This window comes from Euprymna scolopes, chromosome 23 (assembly GCF_053919585.1).
Source record: "Euprymna scolopes isolate OS-2025 chromosome 23, ASM5391958v1, whole genome shotgun sequence".
NCBI classification, from domain to species: Eukaryota; Metazoa; Mollusca; class Cephalopoda; order Sepiida; family Sepiolidae; genus Euprymna; species Euprymna scolopes.
The window spans coordinates 37,660,186-37,680,799 of NC_136504.1; the positions used below are offsets into that span (position 1 = coordinate 37,660,186).

Below are 20,614 nucleotides of genomic sequence, written 5' to 3' on the forward strand. Positions count from 1 at the left end.
ATTATTATTATTATTATTATTATTATTATTATTATTATTATTATTATTATTATTATTATTGTTGTTGTTGTTGTTGTTGTTGTTGTTGTTGTTGTTGTTGTCGTCGTCGTCGTCGTCGTCGTCGTCGTTGTTGTTGTTGTTGTTGTTGCTATTATTATTATTATTATTATTATTATTATTCATTAGGCAATAATCTGTGGTGTTCGCCAGAGTCTTAAGAAAGAAAAGCTATATCTGCAGTAATTGTGGCAGGCCCTGTGGCTCCCGCATCGGCCTGCACAGCCACAGCACAAGTTGCAATCCTCCGACTGAATTAGAACGCGGAATTTCATGATCTCTCGAGATCGATAGAGCCAACAAAAAAAAAAAGAAAAATTGTTTTCTACCTTTTTAGATAAGGATTGATAATTTAGGTTATTTAGGGTATTCAGACTACTGTTTTCATCTTGGAAGTTATTCTCCACACGTTTTGACCGACGTAACCTTCGACCCCCTTAAAGCGCATCTTGTTGAACTCGATAATCTTTATGTCGGACTCAAAAATCTAAAGGGAATTTCGAATGGAACCTTTTGCATAAATCATGTGTACAGCTTGCTTTCTTTCCTTCAGTCATGGCCTGGTAGAAGCATTAAATAATATACTTCACTTAAGAATTAATTAATATTTAACACTTTATCCGTTGCGCAAAAAAATATTATAAAGTGAGTGCTGCCATTGTTATCGTTGTTCCCACCGACAACGATGTTCGTCCCTTGTTGAAACCCTGTCGATAAACTGTTAATATATATATATATATGGTAACGTCCTTCAGCATTGATAGACTATGGATACCAACTGTAAGGGTACCTGCACATGGAATTTTTGTGGCAAGAGTTGCACAATCTCCAACCACATCTCTCCTGAGTTGGCGTTGTTAAATACCAGTGGCAAATACCAGTTAATTATCATGCTCAGTTTGTAATGAAAAATTGACAGCATTCTTCTAAATACTGCTGGTTAGTCTACCAGAAGACACTGGAAAGTAAAATAGTCGATCATTATGATTGTAATTGTTTAGATAGAAAAATGCTATCGATGCAAAAAAATTGTGTTAAGTTGAAATATTTACATTTAATAGTTCCCAGGAATGTTGAATTGATGTTAACTTGATAGATGGAATTTAAGCTAACGATAATAATAGACAAAGATACGTGACAAAATAACAGGCAAGGACCTTTCGTTACGAGGGTTATTATGGCTTCCTGGAAAAGATAGATTTGGGACACATGGAACTTTAGTTACAATAGAGAAGAGTTTGAGACGGAGCACGTTAGCGAACGAACTAGAGATCTTGTTTTGGACAGTGACGCCCGTGCAAGTCAAAAGGGAACAACTTGGCAAGATGTTGTCGTATACAAAGTGTGCAAACTTTGAAAAGGGACCAGCAGAAATAAATAAAATATCCATATATAATTCCGACCTTGGCGTTTTCACTTCTCGGAAAAAAGCACTTTTGATTTCAGGGCGCATGAAAGAAAATTTGAGGTATGTGTTTTGGGCTGGAGTTCCTACCGACAACAATGTTCGTCTCATGTTGAAACCCTGTCGATAAACTGTTAATACGTGTATGGTTGCTTCCTTCAGTCTTGATAGACTATGGATACCCACTGTAAGGGTGCTTGCACGTGGAATTTTTTGTGGAGAGAGTTGCGCAATCTCCAACCACATCTCTCATGAGTCGACGTTGTAAGTGAAGATTCGAGATGACTGGAAACAATGCCGAGATAAGCGGAGAGCTCATACACTCCGTCCAAATTCCCGAGTTTAACAGAAACATTCCCGAATTCTATAAGATACATATGAAAAAGGTCGGAGGTTACATCGACCGAGACATTGTAAAAATCACACTCAAGATAAGAACAGTAGTCCTAATAATTCATATAATAAAAATTGTGGGAAGTTGGCGAACTTTTTATTTTAATGCTTAAAACAGATAGACATATTTTTTTTAAGTTAAAAGTAAATATGTTTGTATTTGTTACTATTATTAGTTATGTATTTTAAATTTTTAAATTAAAATTACCGATGTTTTATGGATGTTTGAATGAAGAGTACATTAACGATTTATTACTGTCCTAAATTCGTATTTTATTAGATTAAACTGTAATTCAGGACGCTAAATCCTAATATCATTATTTTTTTTCTTATTGTGATTTTGGCATATATCATAGTCCTTCCATTATTTTTAATTTGTGTTCTCTCGCGTATTTTCCTCTTGAATTAACACATTAAAATGTAGAAATATAATTCAAAATGAAAGAATTAATAACTAACTATAATGTTAAGTATTAATATAGTTTATGTACGGAAAAAGAAAATGCCCAAAATAAGGCAATGCTATGTAACACAAAAATAACAAGAGAAAAAAACTTGAAAATCCATTGTAAATTAACGTATTTTGTACAGATAACAGTTGTTTTGAATGAGCAGAAGGTAATTCTATTAATACTTTATTACAGTAAATGAGAATAATTTCTTATCCAAGGTGCAATTATAGATTATCTAACATGAAATAACATGATTGAACTACAAAATAATAACAACGATAAAAACGTTTGTATCTTATTTTTTAAACACGCTGCCGGTGAAAGTGAAAATTTTAAGTATTAATATTGTTTATGTACGCAAAAAGAAAATGCTCAAAATAAGCCAATGCTATGCAACACGAAAGAAACAAGAAAAAAAATGAAAATCCATTGTAAATTAACGTCCAATACAATCGTATGTTGCTTCGAATGAACATAATGTAATTCTATTAATACTTTATTCCAGTAAAGGAGAATAATTTCTTATTCAAGGTGTAATTATAGATTATCTAACATGAAATAGCAAGATTGAAATAAAAAAATAATAACGGCGGTAAAAACGTCTGTATCTTATTTTTAAAAAGGCCTGCCGGCAGATTACAGTATGAGAGTGAAACTTCTTTCTGGCTTTCGATACGGATTACTATCTGAAGAGTAGATGCTGAGCAGTACTAAATGTGAACATCTATGGACGTGAACGAAACACGTACAAAGTTTCTGAAAACCCGCATCAATAATTGCACTAAACCGATGCTAAATTAGATTTGCATGTGCATTTTTTGATAGAAGGTTATTCCGGTTATTGGAATAGGGACAGATCTTACTTTATATGTATATAATATTTTGCTTCTGAATTGAATATACAGCATAATCACGTTGACACACTGGTTCCGGATACATCACCGAAGTTAAGCATTTTTGAGTCTGGTCAATACTAAAATGGGTGACCATTTACGAATAACATATGCTGAATGTGCCCTCCGATTGTCTCCGCATTGTTACTAGTCCTCCTGGACTTCTCATTGTGATTTGAATAAAGCAGTGCAGAGTCAGGAAAAGGAGGCAAGGAACTGCAGAACCCTTGCCTCAGAATTCAGTGCGTGCCATCCATCATCCATCCAAGATGGTCAGATGGTTTTCATCGTTCCGATGGACGAACATCTATATCATTTTCTATATAGATGGAGAGATGGTGGACCTCAAGAACCTTTTTGATACTGTTGAGAAATTGCAGTAGAGAAAAAAAACTTCAGAAGCAAATAATAGCCTATTTAATACTTTGGAATTTCTTCCATCATCACAAAAATCCGAAAGAAAGAAAAAGTTGAAATACGAAATATCCACAGAGAAATTTATGACATATCAAGAGAACATGACTTTGGACAGAACAAATGACCAGAAATGTTTGTTGTGACCTGGAGTTGAAGAATAACCGTCATACACGGACAGAGAAATATCTGTCGGCGAAAATTAACAAGTCATGAGAATTATTTATATTATGCATAATAATATTAATACATAATATCAATATTATTAGATAATATTAATATTATCTATCAATATTATTAGATAATATTAATATATAATATCAATATAATTAGAAATATATATTTTCTAATAATATTAATAATAATAATATTAAAGATATATATTTTCTGATAATATTGATATTATATATTAATATTATCTAATAATATTGATAGATAATATTAATATTATCTATCAATATTATTAGATAATATTAATATATAATATCAATATTATTAAAATATATTAATATATAACATAAATATTATTATATAATATTAATATTATATATCAATATTATTAGATATTATCAATATATAATATCAATATAGATAGATAGTATTATTACATAATATAAATATTATTATATAATATTTATATATTATACTAATATTATTAAACAATATTAATATACACTACTCGTAAAGTAACCGTTAAAAGAGCAGATCAATAGAATAAGTATAAAATCTCAAATATATTTTAAATAAAATAAAAATAGATAATTAATAAAAAAAAAATAACAGGTAAAATATAACAAATAATCATACAGATTTTTTATTTAATTTTTTAATTCTTTATTTTGATTACTGGTTGAATATTTGATGAATTAATTAAATATTGCAATTTATTCGATTTTTATTTTATCCATTTTTTTGTTCACAAATACGCGCATATATATATATATATACTATATATATATATATATATATATATATATATATATATAGTATATCTCACCTGATGAGATTTGGATTATTGACGTCAGATACGCTTGAGACTAAGACATCGAGCAGCGCTCCATAAATGGGAAGATCAAAATCATTAAGAAAATATAAAATCTGCAATGAAAAATAAAGCATTATTGAATTAAAGTCGTCTGTGTGTGTTACCATCTTAATAACTATATATATATATATATATATATATATATATATATATATATATACTAGCAAAAGTACCCGTCGTTGACTGGGTTAAAAAATAGCCTACAGAAAATGGACTCGGATTTATTAAAGTATGATATGTTATGAAAAGAAAGGGTTGTAAAGAGATAGCTTCGAATTCGGGGGTATCAAAACCACCACAAAATATGATGAAAGTAAAAATAAAATAGATAAACTCCATAATTTATTATACCATACCTGATCACACTGAAATACTTATCACAATATTCTGTGGATCTATATTAAAAAACCTTGTCCAGAAAATTAACTATCTTGTAATTGCTGTCCATTGTTATCTCTAATCCAAATTCCTTTAAAAAATTCCGTAATACGATCGCGATTTTTCCGTAATACGATCGCTAGAATTAACTACGAAAAGTGCGTCATCCCTGTAAAGTTCCCCATTTAAACCTGGAGTTTACTTGTCTATCTCCTTTAGTAAGTAAAGACCAACCAAGTCCGTGACAGACGAGGAGTCTTGGGTACCAATTGTGATGCCAAAATAGCCCTCTCTATCTTTTCTATTCCACAATTCACCGTTATATCTGATTAAGGTATTTTATAATTTCAATTTCCAACTTTGTTAAGTCAGTTTCATCTTCTGCTAGTTTAAGTGCTTTCTTAAATAGTGCAGGGGAAATAGAGGGGTAGTACGCATCTATGTCGAATATGATAAATTTGCATTTTGGGTTTTTAGGGATCTTGTCAACCCATCTGATTACTTCACCTGAAGAAATCCAGAGGTTGTGCTTAATTTTGGATTTTAAGGTTGGTATGGTTCTATCTAGTATCTTTTTACTAATATTACCTATGTCGGATGCGCATGGGGCTATAAATCTAAAACCGGGTTTATTATTGAAGTCCGGTTTATGGTCCTTCAATAGAAACCGAGGGTTAAGTGGGATGTAAACCTCTATTTTGTCTTGAATGTTAATTTTCTCACATATTTTTAATACTAACAGGTTGATTCTAAATAGATCTTCTTCAGTTGCTTTCTTGTTTTTATTATTAAGTTCAGTTAGAATGAGATTATTATATGTTTGAAAATTCATACTGTAAATATTCATAGTTTTATCTGCTGGGACCATAAGGTTAGGATTGTCCATTGTTTTTTTTAAGTCTTATTAATGTTTCTTAACTTAGGGTTTAAATATTCATGCTTTTTTTTTACTTTTTAACCCTTTACCATATTTATCACATCCAGCTCAAAACGTTCCAAGGATTGTAACTGTGGTGGGCATTTTCTAGTTTTTATCTGGTAGAGTTTGCAGTAGTTCACGCTGTCTTCCTCCGAAGGATTTCCATCCATGCTTTTATCTAAAGCAGCGGTGATGTTATTATTCTCAGTATTTTTAATAGTGTGGTGATATACCTTCCATCTGATTCTTTTAGTGAAATCTTTTACCGCCTGGATCATGCTCATTGTGTATTGCTATGTTCTTTGGTGAGAAAGTGATTTCCTCTTTTGAGAACATGTTGTATGTATTAGTGTATTTTATTTATTCTCATATTCAATTAAATTTTAAACCTAAAATGGTCTTAAATCTAAGTACTACAATAACGATAATCTGTAAACATTACTTGCCACTAATACGAAACTAAAATTAACCGTAACGTTATTGCAAGGTTGTTGCAGCCATACTATAAATATAGAAATAAAAATTAAAAAACTCTTTTTATGAAAAAATTAAAGATTTGGAAATAAAGAAAATTAAGGAATTCAACGAATGGTATATATAAAAAAAAATTTTTTAATGGCTTAGGGTTTTCTGTGAAAACTTCTCATGACTCTGTTCTTAAATAAAGATACGAAAATTAGGCGATATATTAATACTTAAATGGGCTTTTCCGTAACTACAGCAAAGGTAAATGTTTCTCACATGCTTTCCCCGTTAAGGGAATTTTTCTTTTTTCTTTAAAAATGCTTTATTGTCAAAAGTGTGTTTATTCATAAAGTCTGGAGAAATGAAAATTTTCAAACGATATAATGTTTGAAATTGTTCGACTTGATATGGAAACAATTGTAACGTAAAATGAAATTCACTTTTTGTTGCCATAAACACCCTGTTTGAAGTCTTGATGTTGCTTCCACAGTATATTAATGCTCAATTATGAAATATGATAATTTTGTAGCCTACTCCTTAAGTCAACTCTTTCTGGTTTAAAATTCATTGGTATATGAAAACTTACTGAATTACACGAACTGAATTCTCTCTCTCTCTCTCTCTCTCTCTCTCTCTCTCTCTCTCTCTCTCTAACTTTTGGAATCATTATTATATATTGGGTACAATATTATAATCAATAGAGAATTATTATATTTAAGCGTATTTTACGATCAAACAACGCCAGGTAGCCCGCTAGTACTATGTATAATATTTGACACATAGTTTGCAAGAAAGAGAAAGAGGAAGTACGCTGTATAGTGAACAAAATGAAACTAAATACAGGTTTTTCTTTTTATTGGCCTTATGGCTAGGAGCAAAGTGTAGTATTTGTTCTGATACTAAAATTTATCTTTTCTGCCCTCAATCACTGAAACAAGTGCTTCAAAACTAGGGCAATTTTATTGTTTTTCGAATTGAGAGTGACCCTTTTTTATGAGCTATATATTTTCCATATTAAGATCTGACCATGTGTCTAACATTTCCCCTTGTAGGGGTGGAAAATAATCAGGGACTTTACAAACTCACTTTTTTCTACGATTCAAATAGTCTTGTGCGAACTCAATGGGGGATTCAATGGGTCATATTTTTATTTTGTTTTTTAGTAATCTATAACACATGAATGAGGCTAAAAAGTTTAAAAGCAAGAATTTAGAAACGAAATATTACGCCGTAGTGAAGATAACAAGTCAGGCTATTAATAAAGGAGAATGTCACGTAGACACGTCAGGAAGGTCGGTTAACTAAAAAAGAAAACGGTGTCAGAAGAGCGGAAATATGGAGGAGGGAGGTGAAGAGATGTGTAGATTAAATGAAGGACACTTTTGTAAACCAATCCCTGACACTTATGAAGTTTTACAGTTGGAAAGGTCAAGGTTATAAGTAGTTTTCGCGTCCCCAAAATCTTTTTTTTCTTCTTCCTTTTCTTGACTTAACTTTAGCGTCAAACATTATCTCACGATTTCAGACGCCTGTAAAGAAAGTACTCGAATTCATTGTATCATCGACAAGAAAACAATAAACAAAAGACAGTTTTCGTTTACTGTCTAGTACCGTTTGTATTGATTTTATGTGGGTGGGGCAAGTTCAAAACCGGCTTCGAAATCTAGTAAATGATCCCATTTTTTTTTCTTCCTTGCAATATCTTCCCCACAGGAGAGACATTACGAGCCTGTTTCTGCTCTATTGTTATTTTCATGGCCAGTGCTCGTCTATAGCCCCCTTTGCCAAACATTCATACAAAACACTCATCTAACTACAACTACTATGAATAGTTTTCCCATCTTTCTATCTGTGCCTAAATCTAAACTCAAATTCCATTAATAAAATTTCTTTCCTAGAACTGTGAAACTCTGTCCTGCTGGGCTGCTTTCCAGCTAACTACAATATGGTCGCTTTCAAGTCAAATGTAAACAAATTCTTGTTCAACCGCTCCCCTAAATAATCCACTTCGACCTCATTTACACTAATAACTATTAATACGCTGTTATTCCGGTGACCACTGTACACTCATTAACCCTTATCCTCGAGGGTCCTTCGAGCCTTGATAAGTGCTTACATGACTTCCATATAAAAAAAAAAAAAAATTCAACCAGATGCCAAAAAATTCACCCGCTAGAGACTCTAACCGGGAAGATCTTTTTTAGGATTCTAACCGTCAGTTGTTTGTATCTTTCTTGGGTAGTGTTTTACAATTGTAAGGGAAAAATATATTGAAAAATATATATATAACAAATAAATGTTACTAAAGACAAGATAAGTTACTTTTCTACCTATCTGGGTTTTTTTTTGTTTTGTTTTTGTTTTTTTAGGAGAGGACGTTTAAGTTATTTAAAAATGTTTATTTACTTTGAAAGAAAAGTAGCATCGCGTCTGTTAAATTAAGAAGGGAAAATGGCGGTTTTGTTATAGATATTAGAGTTCTTCTTCCTTATTGTAACGAAATTCGATAATTGAAATATTGAACCTAAAATGAAACCAATGGCATTACTGAATCGTCATTTCACTATATTGAACATATCCAAAAATTACGAAAAATGATCAGGTAGAAAAATTAATTATCAATGAAAATAGTATGGTTTTTTAAAGCAATTAGCGAAAATTGAGTTTTGCAAAAAAAAAAAAAATAAATAAATAAATAAATAAATTAAAAAAAAAATAAAGAAAAAGAATCCGGAGTGTTCGAATCGAAATAAAAGAAAGGTAAATCTTTTATGAACACTGAAAACCGTTGTCCAATTCAGCAAAACTTAATTTTCGCTAATTGTCTTCGAAAACTTTTCATTGATAATTAATTTTCTACCTTATCGTTTTGTATAATTTTTGGATATGTTCCATACTGCGACATGACAAATAGATACCATTGCTTTCACTTGAAATTCAATATTTTACTTATCGAATTTCGCTACCATAACGAGGAAGGGCCGATAGTTGTACTCTCGATTATCGTTCAAAGTCGATAAAAAAATTTCCGCACGATTAGTGACATTTATTAGATTGTTTCTATCATCGTTTTGTATAATATTACATTTAAAATCCTGATAAATTTGTATAATATTACATTTAAAATCCTGATAATTTTGTATAATATTACATTTAAAATCCTGATAATTTTGTATAATATTACATTTAAAATCCTGATAATTTTGTATAATATTACATTTAAAATCCTGATAATTTTGTATAATATTACATTTAAAATCCTGATAATTTTGTATAATATTACATTTAAAATCCTGATAATTTTGTATAATATTACATTTAAAACCCTGATAATTTTGTATAATATTACATTTAAAATCCTGATAATTTTGTATAATATTACATTTAAAATCCTGATAATTTTGTATAATATTACATTTAAAACCCTGATAATTTTGTATAATATTACATTTAAAATCCTGATAATTTTGTATAATATTACATTTAAAATCCTAATAATTTTGTATAATATTACATTTAAAATCCTGATAATTTTGTATAATATTACATTTAAAATCCTGATAATTTTGTATAATATTACATTTAAAATCCTGATAATTTTGTATAATATTACATTTAAAATCCTGATAATTTTGTATAATATTACATTTAAAACCCTGATAATTTTGTATAATATTACATTTAAAATCCTGATAATTTTGTATAATATTACATTTAAAATCCTGATAATTTTGTATAATATTACATTTAAAATCCTGATAATTTTGTATAATATTACATTTAAAATCCTGATAGTTTTGTATAATATTACATTTAAAATCCTGATAATTTTGTATAATATTACATTTAAAATCCTGATAATTTTGTATAATATTACATTTAAAATCCTGATAATTTTGTATAATATTACATTTAAAATCCTGATAATTTTGTATAATATTACATTTAAAACCCTGATAATTTTGTATAATATTACATTTAAAATCCTGATAATTTTGTATAATATTACATTTAAAATCCTGATAATTTTGTATAATATTACATTTAAAACCCTGATAATTTTGTATAATATTACATTTAAAATCCTGATAATTTTGTATAATATTACATTTAAAATCCTGATAATTTTGTATAATATTACATTTAAAATCCTGATAATTTTGTATAATATTACATTTAAAATCCTGATAATTTTGTATAATATTACATTTAAAATCCTGATAATTTTGTATAATATTACATTTAAAATCCTGATAATTTTGTATAATATTACATTTAAAACCCTGATAATTTTGTATAATATTACATTTAAAATCCTGATAATTTTGTATAATATTACATTTAAAATCCTGATAATTTTGTATAATATTACATTTAAAATCCTGATAATTTTGTATAATATTACATTTAAAATCCTGATAATTTTGTATAATATTACATTTAAAATCCTGATAGTTTTGTATAATATTACATTTAAAATCCTGATAATTTTGTATAATATTACATTTAAAATCCTGATAATTTTGTATAATATTACATTTAAAACCCTGATAATTTTGTATAATATTACATTTAAAACCCTGATAATTTTGTATAATATTACATTTAAAATCCTGATAATTTTGTATAATATTACATTTAAAACCCTGATAATTTTGTATAATATTACATTTAAAATCCTGATAATTTTGTATAATATTACATTTAAAATCCTGATAATTTTGTATAATATTACATTTAAAATCCTGATAATTTTGTATAATATTACATTTAAAATCCTGATAATTTTGTATAATATTACATTTAAAACCCTGATAATTTTGTATAATATTACATTTAAAACCCTGATAATTTTGTATAATATTACATTTAAAATCCTGATAATTTTGTATAATATTACATTTAAAACCCTGATAATTTTGTATAATATTACATTTAAAATCCTGATAATTTTGTATAATATTACATTTAAAATCCTGATAATTTTGTATAATATTACATTTAAAATCCTGATAATTTTGTATAATATTACATTTAAAATCCTGATAATTTTGTATAATATTACATTTAAAACCCTGATAATTTTGTATAATATTACATTTAAAATCCTGATAATTTTGTATAATATTACATTTAAAATCCTGATAATTTTGTATAATATTACATTTAAAACCCTGATAATTTTGTATAATATTACATTTAAAACCCTGATAATTTTGTATAATATTACATTTAAAACCCTGATAATTTTGTATAATATTACATTTAAAATCCTGATAATTTTGTATAATATTACATTTAAAATCCTGATAATTTTGTATAATATTACATTTAAAATCCTGATAATTTTGTATAATATTACATTTAAAATCCTGATAATTTTGTATAATATTACATTTAAAATCCTGATAATTTTGTATAATATTACATTTAAAATCCTGATAATTTTGTATAATATTACATTTAAAATCCTGATAATTTTGTATAATATTACATTTAAAATCCTGATAATTTTGTATAATATTACATTTAAAATCCTGATAATTTTGTATAATATTACATTTAAAATCCTGATAATTTTGTATAATATTACATTTAAAATCCTGATAATTTTGTATAATATTACATTTAAAATCCTGATAATTTTGTATAATATTACATTTAAAATACTGATAATTTTGTATAATATTACATTTAAAACCCTGATAATTTTGTATAATATTACATTTAAAATCCTGATAATTTTGTATAATATTACATTTAAAATCCTGATAATTTTGTATAATATTACATTTAAAATCCTGATAATTTTGTATAATATTACATTTAAAATCCTGATAATTTTGTATAATATTACATTTAAAATCCTGATAATTTTGTATAATATTACATTTAAAATCCTGATAATTTTGTATAATATTACATTTAAAATACTGATAATTTTGTATAATATTACATTTAAAACCCTGATAATTTTGTATAATATTACATTTAAAATCCTGATAATTTTGTATAATATTACATTTAAAATCCTGATAATTTTGTATAATATTACATTTAAAATCCTGATAATTTTGTATAATATTACATTTAAAATCCTGATAATTTTGTATAATATTACATTTAAAATCCTGATAATTTTGTATAATATTACATTTAAAATCCTGATAATTTTGTATAATATTACATTTAAAATACTGATAATTTTGTATAATATTACATTTAAAACCCTGATAATTTTGTATAATATTACATTTAAAATTCTGATAATTTTGTATAATATTACATTTAAAATCCTGATAATTTTGTATAATATTACATTTAAAATCCTGATAATTTTGTATAATATTACATTTAAAATCCTGATAATTTTGTATAATATTACATTTAAAATCCTGATAATTTTGTATAATATTACATTTAAAATCCTGATAATTTTGTATAATATTACATTTAAAATCCTGATAATTTTGTATAATATTACATTTAAAATCCTGATAATTTTGTATAATATTACATTTAAAATCCTGATAATTTTGTATAATATTACATTTAAAACCCTGATAATTTTGTATAATATTACATTTAAAATCCTGATAATTTTGTATAATATTACATTTAAAATACTGATAATTTTGTATAATATTACATTTAAAATCCTGATAATTTTGTATAATATTACATTTAAAATCCTGATAATTTTGTATAATATTACATTTAAAATCCTGATAATTTTGTATAATATTACATTTAAAATCCTGATAATTTTGTATAATATTACATTTAAAACCCTGATAATTTTGTATAATATTACATTTAAAATCCTGATAATTTTGTATAATATTACATTTAAAATCCTGATAATTTTGTATAATATTACATTTAAAATCCTGATAATTTTGTATAATATTACATTTAAAATCCTGATAATTTTGTATAATATTACATTTAAAATCCTGATAATTTTGTATAATATTACATTTAAAATCCTGATAATTTTGTATAATATTACATTTAAAATCCTGATAATTTTGTATAATATTACATTTAAAATCCTGATAATTTTGTATAATATTACATTTAAAATCCTGATAATTTTGTATAATATTACATTTAAAATCCTGATAATTTTGTATAATATTACATTTAAAATCCTGATAATTTTGTATAATATTACATTTAAAATCCTAATAATTTTGTATAATATTACATTTAAAATCCTGATAATTTTGTATAATATTACATTTAAAATCCTGATAATTTTGTATAATATTACATTTAAAATCCTGATAATTTTGTATAATATTACATTTAAAATCCTGATAATTTTGTATAATATTACATTTAAAATCCTGATAATTTTGTATAATATTACATTTAAAATCCTGATAATTTTGTATAATATTACATTTAAAATCCTGATAATTTTGTATAATATTACATTTAAAACCCTGATAATTTTGTATAATATTACATTTAAAATCCTGATAATTTTGTATAATATTACATTTAAAATCCTGATAATTTTGTATAATATTACATTTAAAATCCTGATAATTTTGTATAATATTACATTTAAAATCCTGATAATTTTGTATAATATTACATTTAAAATCCTGATAATTTTGTATAATATTACATTTAAAATCCTGATAATTTTGTATAATATTACATTTAAAATCCTGATAATTTTGTATAATATTACATTTAAAACCCTGATAATTTTGTATAATATTACATTTAAAATCCTGATAATTTTGTATAATATTACATTTAAAATCCTGATAATTTTGTATAATATTACATTTAAAATCCTGATAATTTTGTATAATATTACATTTAAAATCCTGATAATTTTGTATAATATTACATTTAAAATCCTGATAATTTTGTATAATATTACATTTAAAATCCTGATAATTTTGTATAATATTACATTTAAAATCCTGATAATTTTGTATAATATTACATTTAAAATCCTGATAATTTTGTATAATATTACATTTAAAATCCTGATAATTTTGTATAATATTACATTTAAAATCCTGATAATTTTGTATAATATTACATTTAAAATCCTGATAATTTTGTATAATATTACATTTAAAATCCTGATAATTTTGTATAATATTACATTTAAAATCCTGATAATTTTGTATAATATTACATTTAAAATCCTGATAATTTTGTATAATATTACATTTAAAACCCTGATAATTTTGTATAATATTACATTTAAAATCCTGATAATTTTGTATAATATTACATTTAAAATACTGATAATTTTGTATAATATTACATTTAAAATCCTGATAATTTTGTATAATATTACATTTAAAATCCTGATAATTTTGTATAATATTACATTTAAAATCCTGATAATTTTGTATAATATTACATTTAAAATCCTGATAATTTTGTATAATATTACATTTAAAACCCTGATAATTTTGTATAATATTACATTTAAAATCCTGATAATTTTGTATAATATTACATTTAAAATCCTGATAATTTTGTATAATATTACATTTAAAACCCTGATAATTTTGTATAATATTACATTTAAAATCCTGATAATTTTGTATAATATTACATTTAAAATCCTGATAATTTTGTATAATATTACATTTAAAACCCTGATAATTTTGTATAATATTACATTTAAAATCCTGATAATTTTGTATAATATTACATTTAAAATCCTGATAATTTTGTATAATATTACATTTAAAATCCTGATAATTTTGTATAATATTACATTTAAAATCCTGATAATTTTGTATAATATTACATTTAAAATCCTGATAATTTTGTATAATATTACATTTAAAATCCTGATAATTTTGTATAATATTACATTTAAAATCCTGATAATTTTGTATAATATTACATTTAAAATCCTGATAATTTTGTATAATATTACATTTAAAACCCTGATAATTTTGTATAATATTACATTTAAAATCCTGATAATTCGTTATACTCTCACTCCCAGCTCTGCTTAAGTCAACGTCATTAGGAACATTGACTTCAACTCAGGTTGCTACTCTCTTTTTATGTCTCTTATTGCTATATCAGATTTAACAGCCCCGTTTTCTTGGTTGTAAATACCATAACTTTAAAATTGTGTTCAACTCTGTTCTCGCGGGGAGACAAGTAAATAATACGTAAAGATATCCTAGTTTGGCAAGGCACATTTGAAGAAGGCCAGAGATTACATCGGGCGAAAAGTTATGAGAAAAAGAATACAAGACGGGAATACTAGCCCAAATAATTCAAATGATATTAATATTTCAGATATTTATCATTTGTTTATGCTTAAAAATCGTTATTTTTATCGTTACGTCACAACATGAGGTACACTAAATATATTATTATATTGCCAAAGATATAATTAGGACATTCAGATTACATGAATTTAGATACGTCCAAGAATACAGGGTGACCCCCCCCCCCCACAAAAAAAAAACAGAGGACATTCAATTGGTTTTTCTGAGTATTTTACAATCAACGGAGATAAAAAGGCCAAAGACCCTAGTGTTTTGATGTGATGTTTTGAATATAATAAACTAGTTATGACTAAAGTTTCATTTCATTCGGACAAAACACTAAGAAACGAGGCCTAATTAGAGTTGGTCCCGTTTTTGGGGGGGGGAGGGCACCCTGTATATGTAGGAGAAAGACCATGTTCGTCGTTTTGGGTAGGTTTTCAGAAAGTATTTTCGTCGATTTGTCACACTTTAGTTTGAAAAAGAATTTTTAAATGCATATATTTCTTGACTGTCTTCGGTTCTCTTCGTATAGAGGTTTTTCAATGAAAACCTGACACAAGGTTGCTTAGCCCTGCATGTAAAATCTGAACAAATATTCAAAATAACATAGAACTCGAATCCGAAATAATGTCCTCTCAGAATGACTACACACAGCTCATGTAAGGAATGGTACACCTTCTGTTAGTGATGCTACCATAAGTTGGACATTCTACCAGACTAGATGAATTCTGGGCGCTTTTAGATAATCCGTCACTAGAGATTTATTCTTTTTTTTTTTTTTCATACGAGAATTTGGGGCGCTAATCAATGCAAAACGCTTAACATTACAAAAACATTAATAACAAAACATCAGCTGATATTTGAGCTTGACAATGAATGCGCTGAGAAAGTCACTTCTGGCTAATTACAAAAATGCCCTGGAAAAGTCACTTTTGTAAGAAAAAATGCATTGCTCTTTAACTACTTTATTTAATGTAAGAAAGTTTTAACTCCACACAAAACATTAATAACACAAACACACACACACACACACACACACACACAAAAACGTAAATGCAACGCTAATTGCAGAGAAATTGTCATTTTTATTAACCAATACCAACTACTTTATTTAATGTAACAAAGTTTTAATTCCTCAAAAACATTAATAACAACAAAAAAAAACCTGTAAATGTAACGCTGTCATTTTTATTAAACAAAACCAACTACTTTAATTAATGTAACAAAGTTTTATAGCATTAATAAAAAAAATAAATGCTTTACTTTTTTTTATGAACTAACAAGTTTACCATTTGTCGAGACCCTTAGGTTTCTCAGGGATGAGGGTTAATGAATTTGTCAAAAAGATAGTAAAACTACAACGTGAGAATTGGTAACAACAACAGTTGAGAAATTAGATTATTTACGATGACGGCGCGACAAGAATTTGTTACCATGGGACTTGGAAGCAATAGTCCTATAGTCAGCTGGAAAGCAGCCCCGTGGTATGGTATTCCACAGATGGATAGTCATTGGAAAGAAAGTTAGCTCATGAAAGTTTGGTTTGATTTTATGTACACAGAGGGAGGGAAAAAGAAATTATTGACAGTGGTTGTAGCTAGACGAATTCTTGTGGTTTTACATAAGAGGGATATATAGTGGAGCTCAGTCGAGCACTTGTCACGAAAATAACGATAGAGTAGAGAAAGATTAGTAACTTCCCTTTTGGGCTGTAGGGAAGAGAACACCTCTACTATATTGTGAAGTCGATTTTGTACTGGTTCAAGGCAGGATAGTGTAGCCTGAGTGGTATTTCCCCACATGTGGAAACAATACTCAACTTTATGACGTATTTGACTTTCATAAAAGTTGAGGATTGCGTCGGGGTGAGATATTTCTAAGATGGTAACAATATTTAATTATTTTTCCTTTCTGAGATGGTAGAAGGATTTTACTATTTTTACTTTCTGAGATGGTAGAAATATTTAACTATTTGTACTTTCTGAGATGGTAGAAAGATTTAATTATTTTTACTTTCTGAGATGGTAGAAAGATTCAACTATTTTTACTTTCTGAGATGGTAGAAATATTAAAGTAGTTTTACTTTCTTAGATGGTAGAAATATTAAACTATTTTTACTTTCTGAGATGGCAGAAAGATTGAACCTTTTTACTTTCTGGGATGGTAGAAGGATTTAACTATTTGTACTTTCTGAGATGGTAGAAAGATTTAACTATTTTTACTTTCTGAGATGGTACAAATATATAACTATTTTTACTTTCTCAGGTGGTAGAAATGTTTAACTATTTTTACTTTCTAAGATGGTAGAAATATTTAAGTATTTTTACTTTCTGAGATGATGGAAATATTTAACTATCTTACTTTCTGAGATGGTAGAAAGATTAAACTATTGTTACTTTCTGAGATGGTAGTAATATTATAATATTTTTACCTTCTGAAATGGTTGAAATATTAAACTAATTTTACTTTCTGAGATGGTAGAAATATTTAACTATTTTTACTTTCTTATATGGTAGAAATGTTTAACTATTTTTACTTTCTGATATGATAGAAATATTTAACTATTTTTACTTTTTGAGATGGTAGAAATATTTAACTATTTTAGTTTCTGAGATGGTAGAAATATTTAACTTTTTTACTTTCTGAGATGGTACAAATGTTTAACAATTTTTACTTTCTGAGATGGTAGAAAGATTAAACTATTTGTACTTTCTGAGATGGTAGAAATATTTAACTATTTTTACTTTCTGAGATGGTACAAATATTTAACTATTTTTACTTTATGAGATGGTAGAAATATTAAACTATTTGTACTTTCTGAGATGGTAGAAATATTTAACTATTTTTACTTTCTGAGAGTGTACAAATATTTAACTATTTTTACTTTCTTATATGGTAGAAATATTTTACTATTTTTACCTCCTTAGATGGTAGAAATGTTTAACTATTTTACTTTCTGAGATGGTAGAAAAGTTTAGCTATTTTTACTTTCTGAGATGGTAGAAATATTTAATTTTTTTATTTTCTTAGATGGTAGAAATATTTAACTATTTTAACTTTCTGAGATGGTACAAATATTTAACTATTTGTACTTTCTGAGATTGCAGTAATATTATATTTTTACTTTCTGAGGTGGTTAAAATATTTAACTACTTTTACTTTCTGAGATGGTAGAAATATTTAACTATTTTTAGTTTCTGAAATGGTAGAAATATTTAACTATTTTTACTGTCTCAGATGGTAGAAATGTTTAACAATTTTTACTTTCTGAGATGATAGAAATATTTTACTATTTTTATTTCCGAGATGGTAGAAGGATTTAACTATTTTTACTTTCTTAGATGATAGAAATATTTAACTATTTTTACTTTATGAGTTTGTATAAAGAGTAAACTATTTATACTTTCTGAGATGGTAGAAATATTTAACTATTTTTACTTCCTGAGATGGTAGAAATGTTTAACTATTTTTACTTTCTGAGATGGTAGAAATATTTAAGTATTTTTACTTTCTGAGATTGTAGAAATATTTAACTATTTTTACTTTCTGAGATGGTAAAAAGATGTAACTATGTTTACTTTCTGAGATGATAGAAATATTTAACTGTTTTTACATTCTGTGATGGTAGAAGGATTTAACTATATTTACTTTATGAGATGGTGGAAAGATTTAACTATTTTACTTTCTGAGATGTTAGAAATATTTAGCTATTTTTACTTTCTTAGGAGGTAGAAAGGTTTAACTATTTTTACTTTCTGAGATGGTAGAAAGATTTTACTATTTGTACTTTCTGTGAATGTAGAAATATTTAACTATTTTTACTTTCTAAGATTGTAGAAATATTTAACTATTTTTACTTTCTGAGATGGTAGAAATGTTTTACTATTTTTACTTTCTGAGATGATAAATAGATTTAACTATTTTTACTTTCTGAGATGGTAGAAATATTTAAATATTTTTACCTTCTGAGATGGTAAAATATTTAACTATTTTTATTTTCTTAGGTGGTAGAAAGATTTTACTTTTTTACAGCGACCTTAACAAGAAATGTTATGCGTGCTTTCCATCTGAGGTCTGATGCGAAGGTCAGTCATAGTAGCTTATCAAAACATATGGCTTCTTCAAGAAGATATACATTTAAACCAATGGAAAATTAGGGATCTAAGCCTTGGTGTTGATTGAAAAGAAATTTTGTTTTAGACATATTAAAAGTAACCAGCCACCTTATGACCCATTGCACTATGTGCTCCAGGTCAAAAGAGAGAGAAATACGGAGATCGTAATCATTAATGCACTTTTAAGTGTTGCCATAGATGGTTGTGTCATCTGCATAAATGTTAACGAATAAACTTAGAATGTGGTTTCGGAGATTATTAGTAAAGTTCATAGATAAGGTTAAGCCCAGAACAGATCCCTGAAGCACAACAGCATTGATACTATGCACTTTAGATTTTTGCTCATCACCGATTACTTTCATAAATATCTCAGAGAGAAATGACTTGATGACTGAGAGGACATATTCAGATATTCTATAGCTAGCTAATTGTGAAGCAAATTTTTTACTGAACCCTGTCAAAGGCCTTTGATATGTCAAGAGCTATTGCTCCCTTAACAAGATTCACTGATATTATATGATATTACAGTTAAGAATGGCTTTCAAAAGAGAACTGTTTCCTTTGCTATAATCATTTTCCTTTACTGTTAGCTCCTTACATTAAGCGGCTTCATATCTTGCCTAGGCCATTTCCATAAAAACTTTATTAAGAATAGAAAGCCATTCTTTACGCGGGAAAGAAGGGAGATGCTGCGTTTTCAATTAATCGTCTGGCAGTATTCGCTTCGATATCTTCTAGTTGCTTACATAACCTGCCGGGAGATGCCGACACAAAGTTGCCGGAAATTGGGTCGTAAACTGGAT

General features: G+C 26.6%; 1 protein-coding gene across 6 annotated transcripts in view; it reads right to left on the reverse strand.

Moving 5' to 3' along the window:
* LOC145245831 (uncharacterized) overlaps positions 1 to 20,614 on the reverse strand; it is a 201,426-nt gene that overhangs the window by 24,806 nt on the left and 156,006 nt on the right. For 5 of the 6 annotated variants that reach the window (XM_080107479.1, XM_080107483.1, XM_080107481.1 and 2 more), the window contains exon 5: positions 4,612 to 4,712. The exons of the other annotated variant lie outside the window; for it this stretch is intronic. In XM_080107479.1, coding sequence (XP_079963605.1) covers positions 4,612 to 4,712 — 101 coding nt within the window. The remainder of the gene's footprint in view (positions 1 to 4,611; positions 4,713 to 20,614) is intronic. 6 annotated transcript variants of the gene reach the window in all.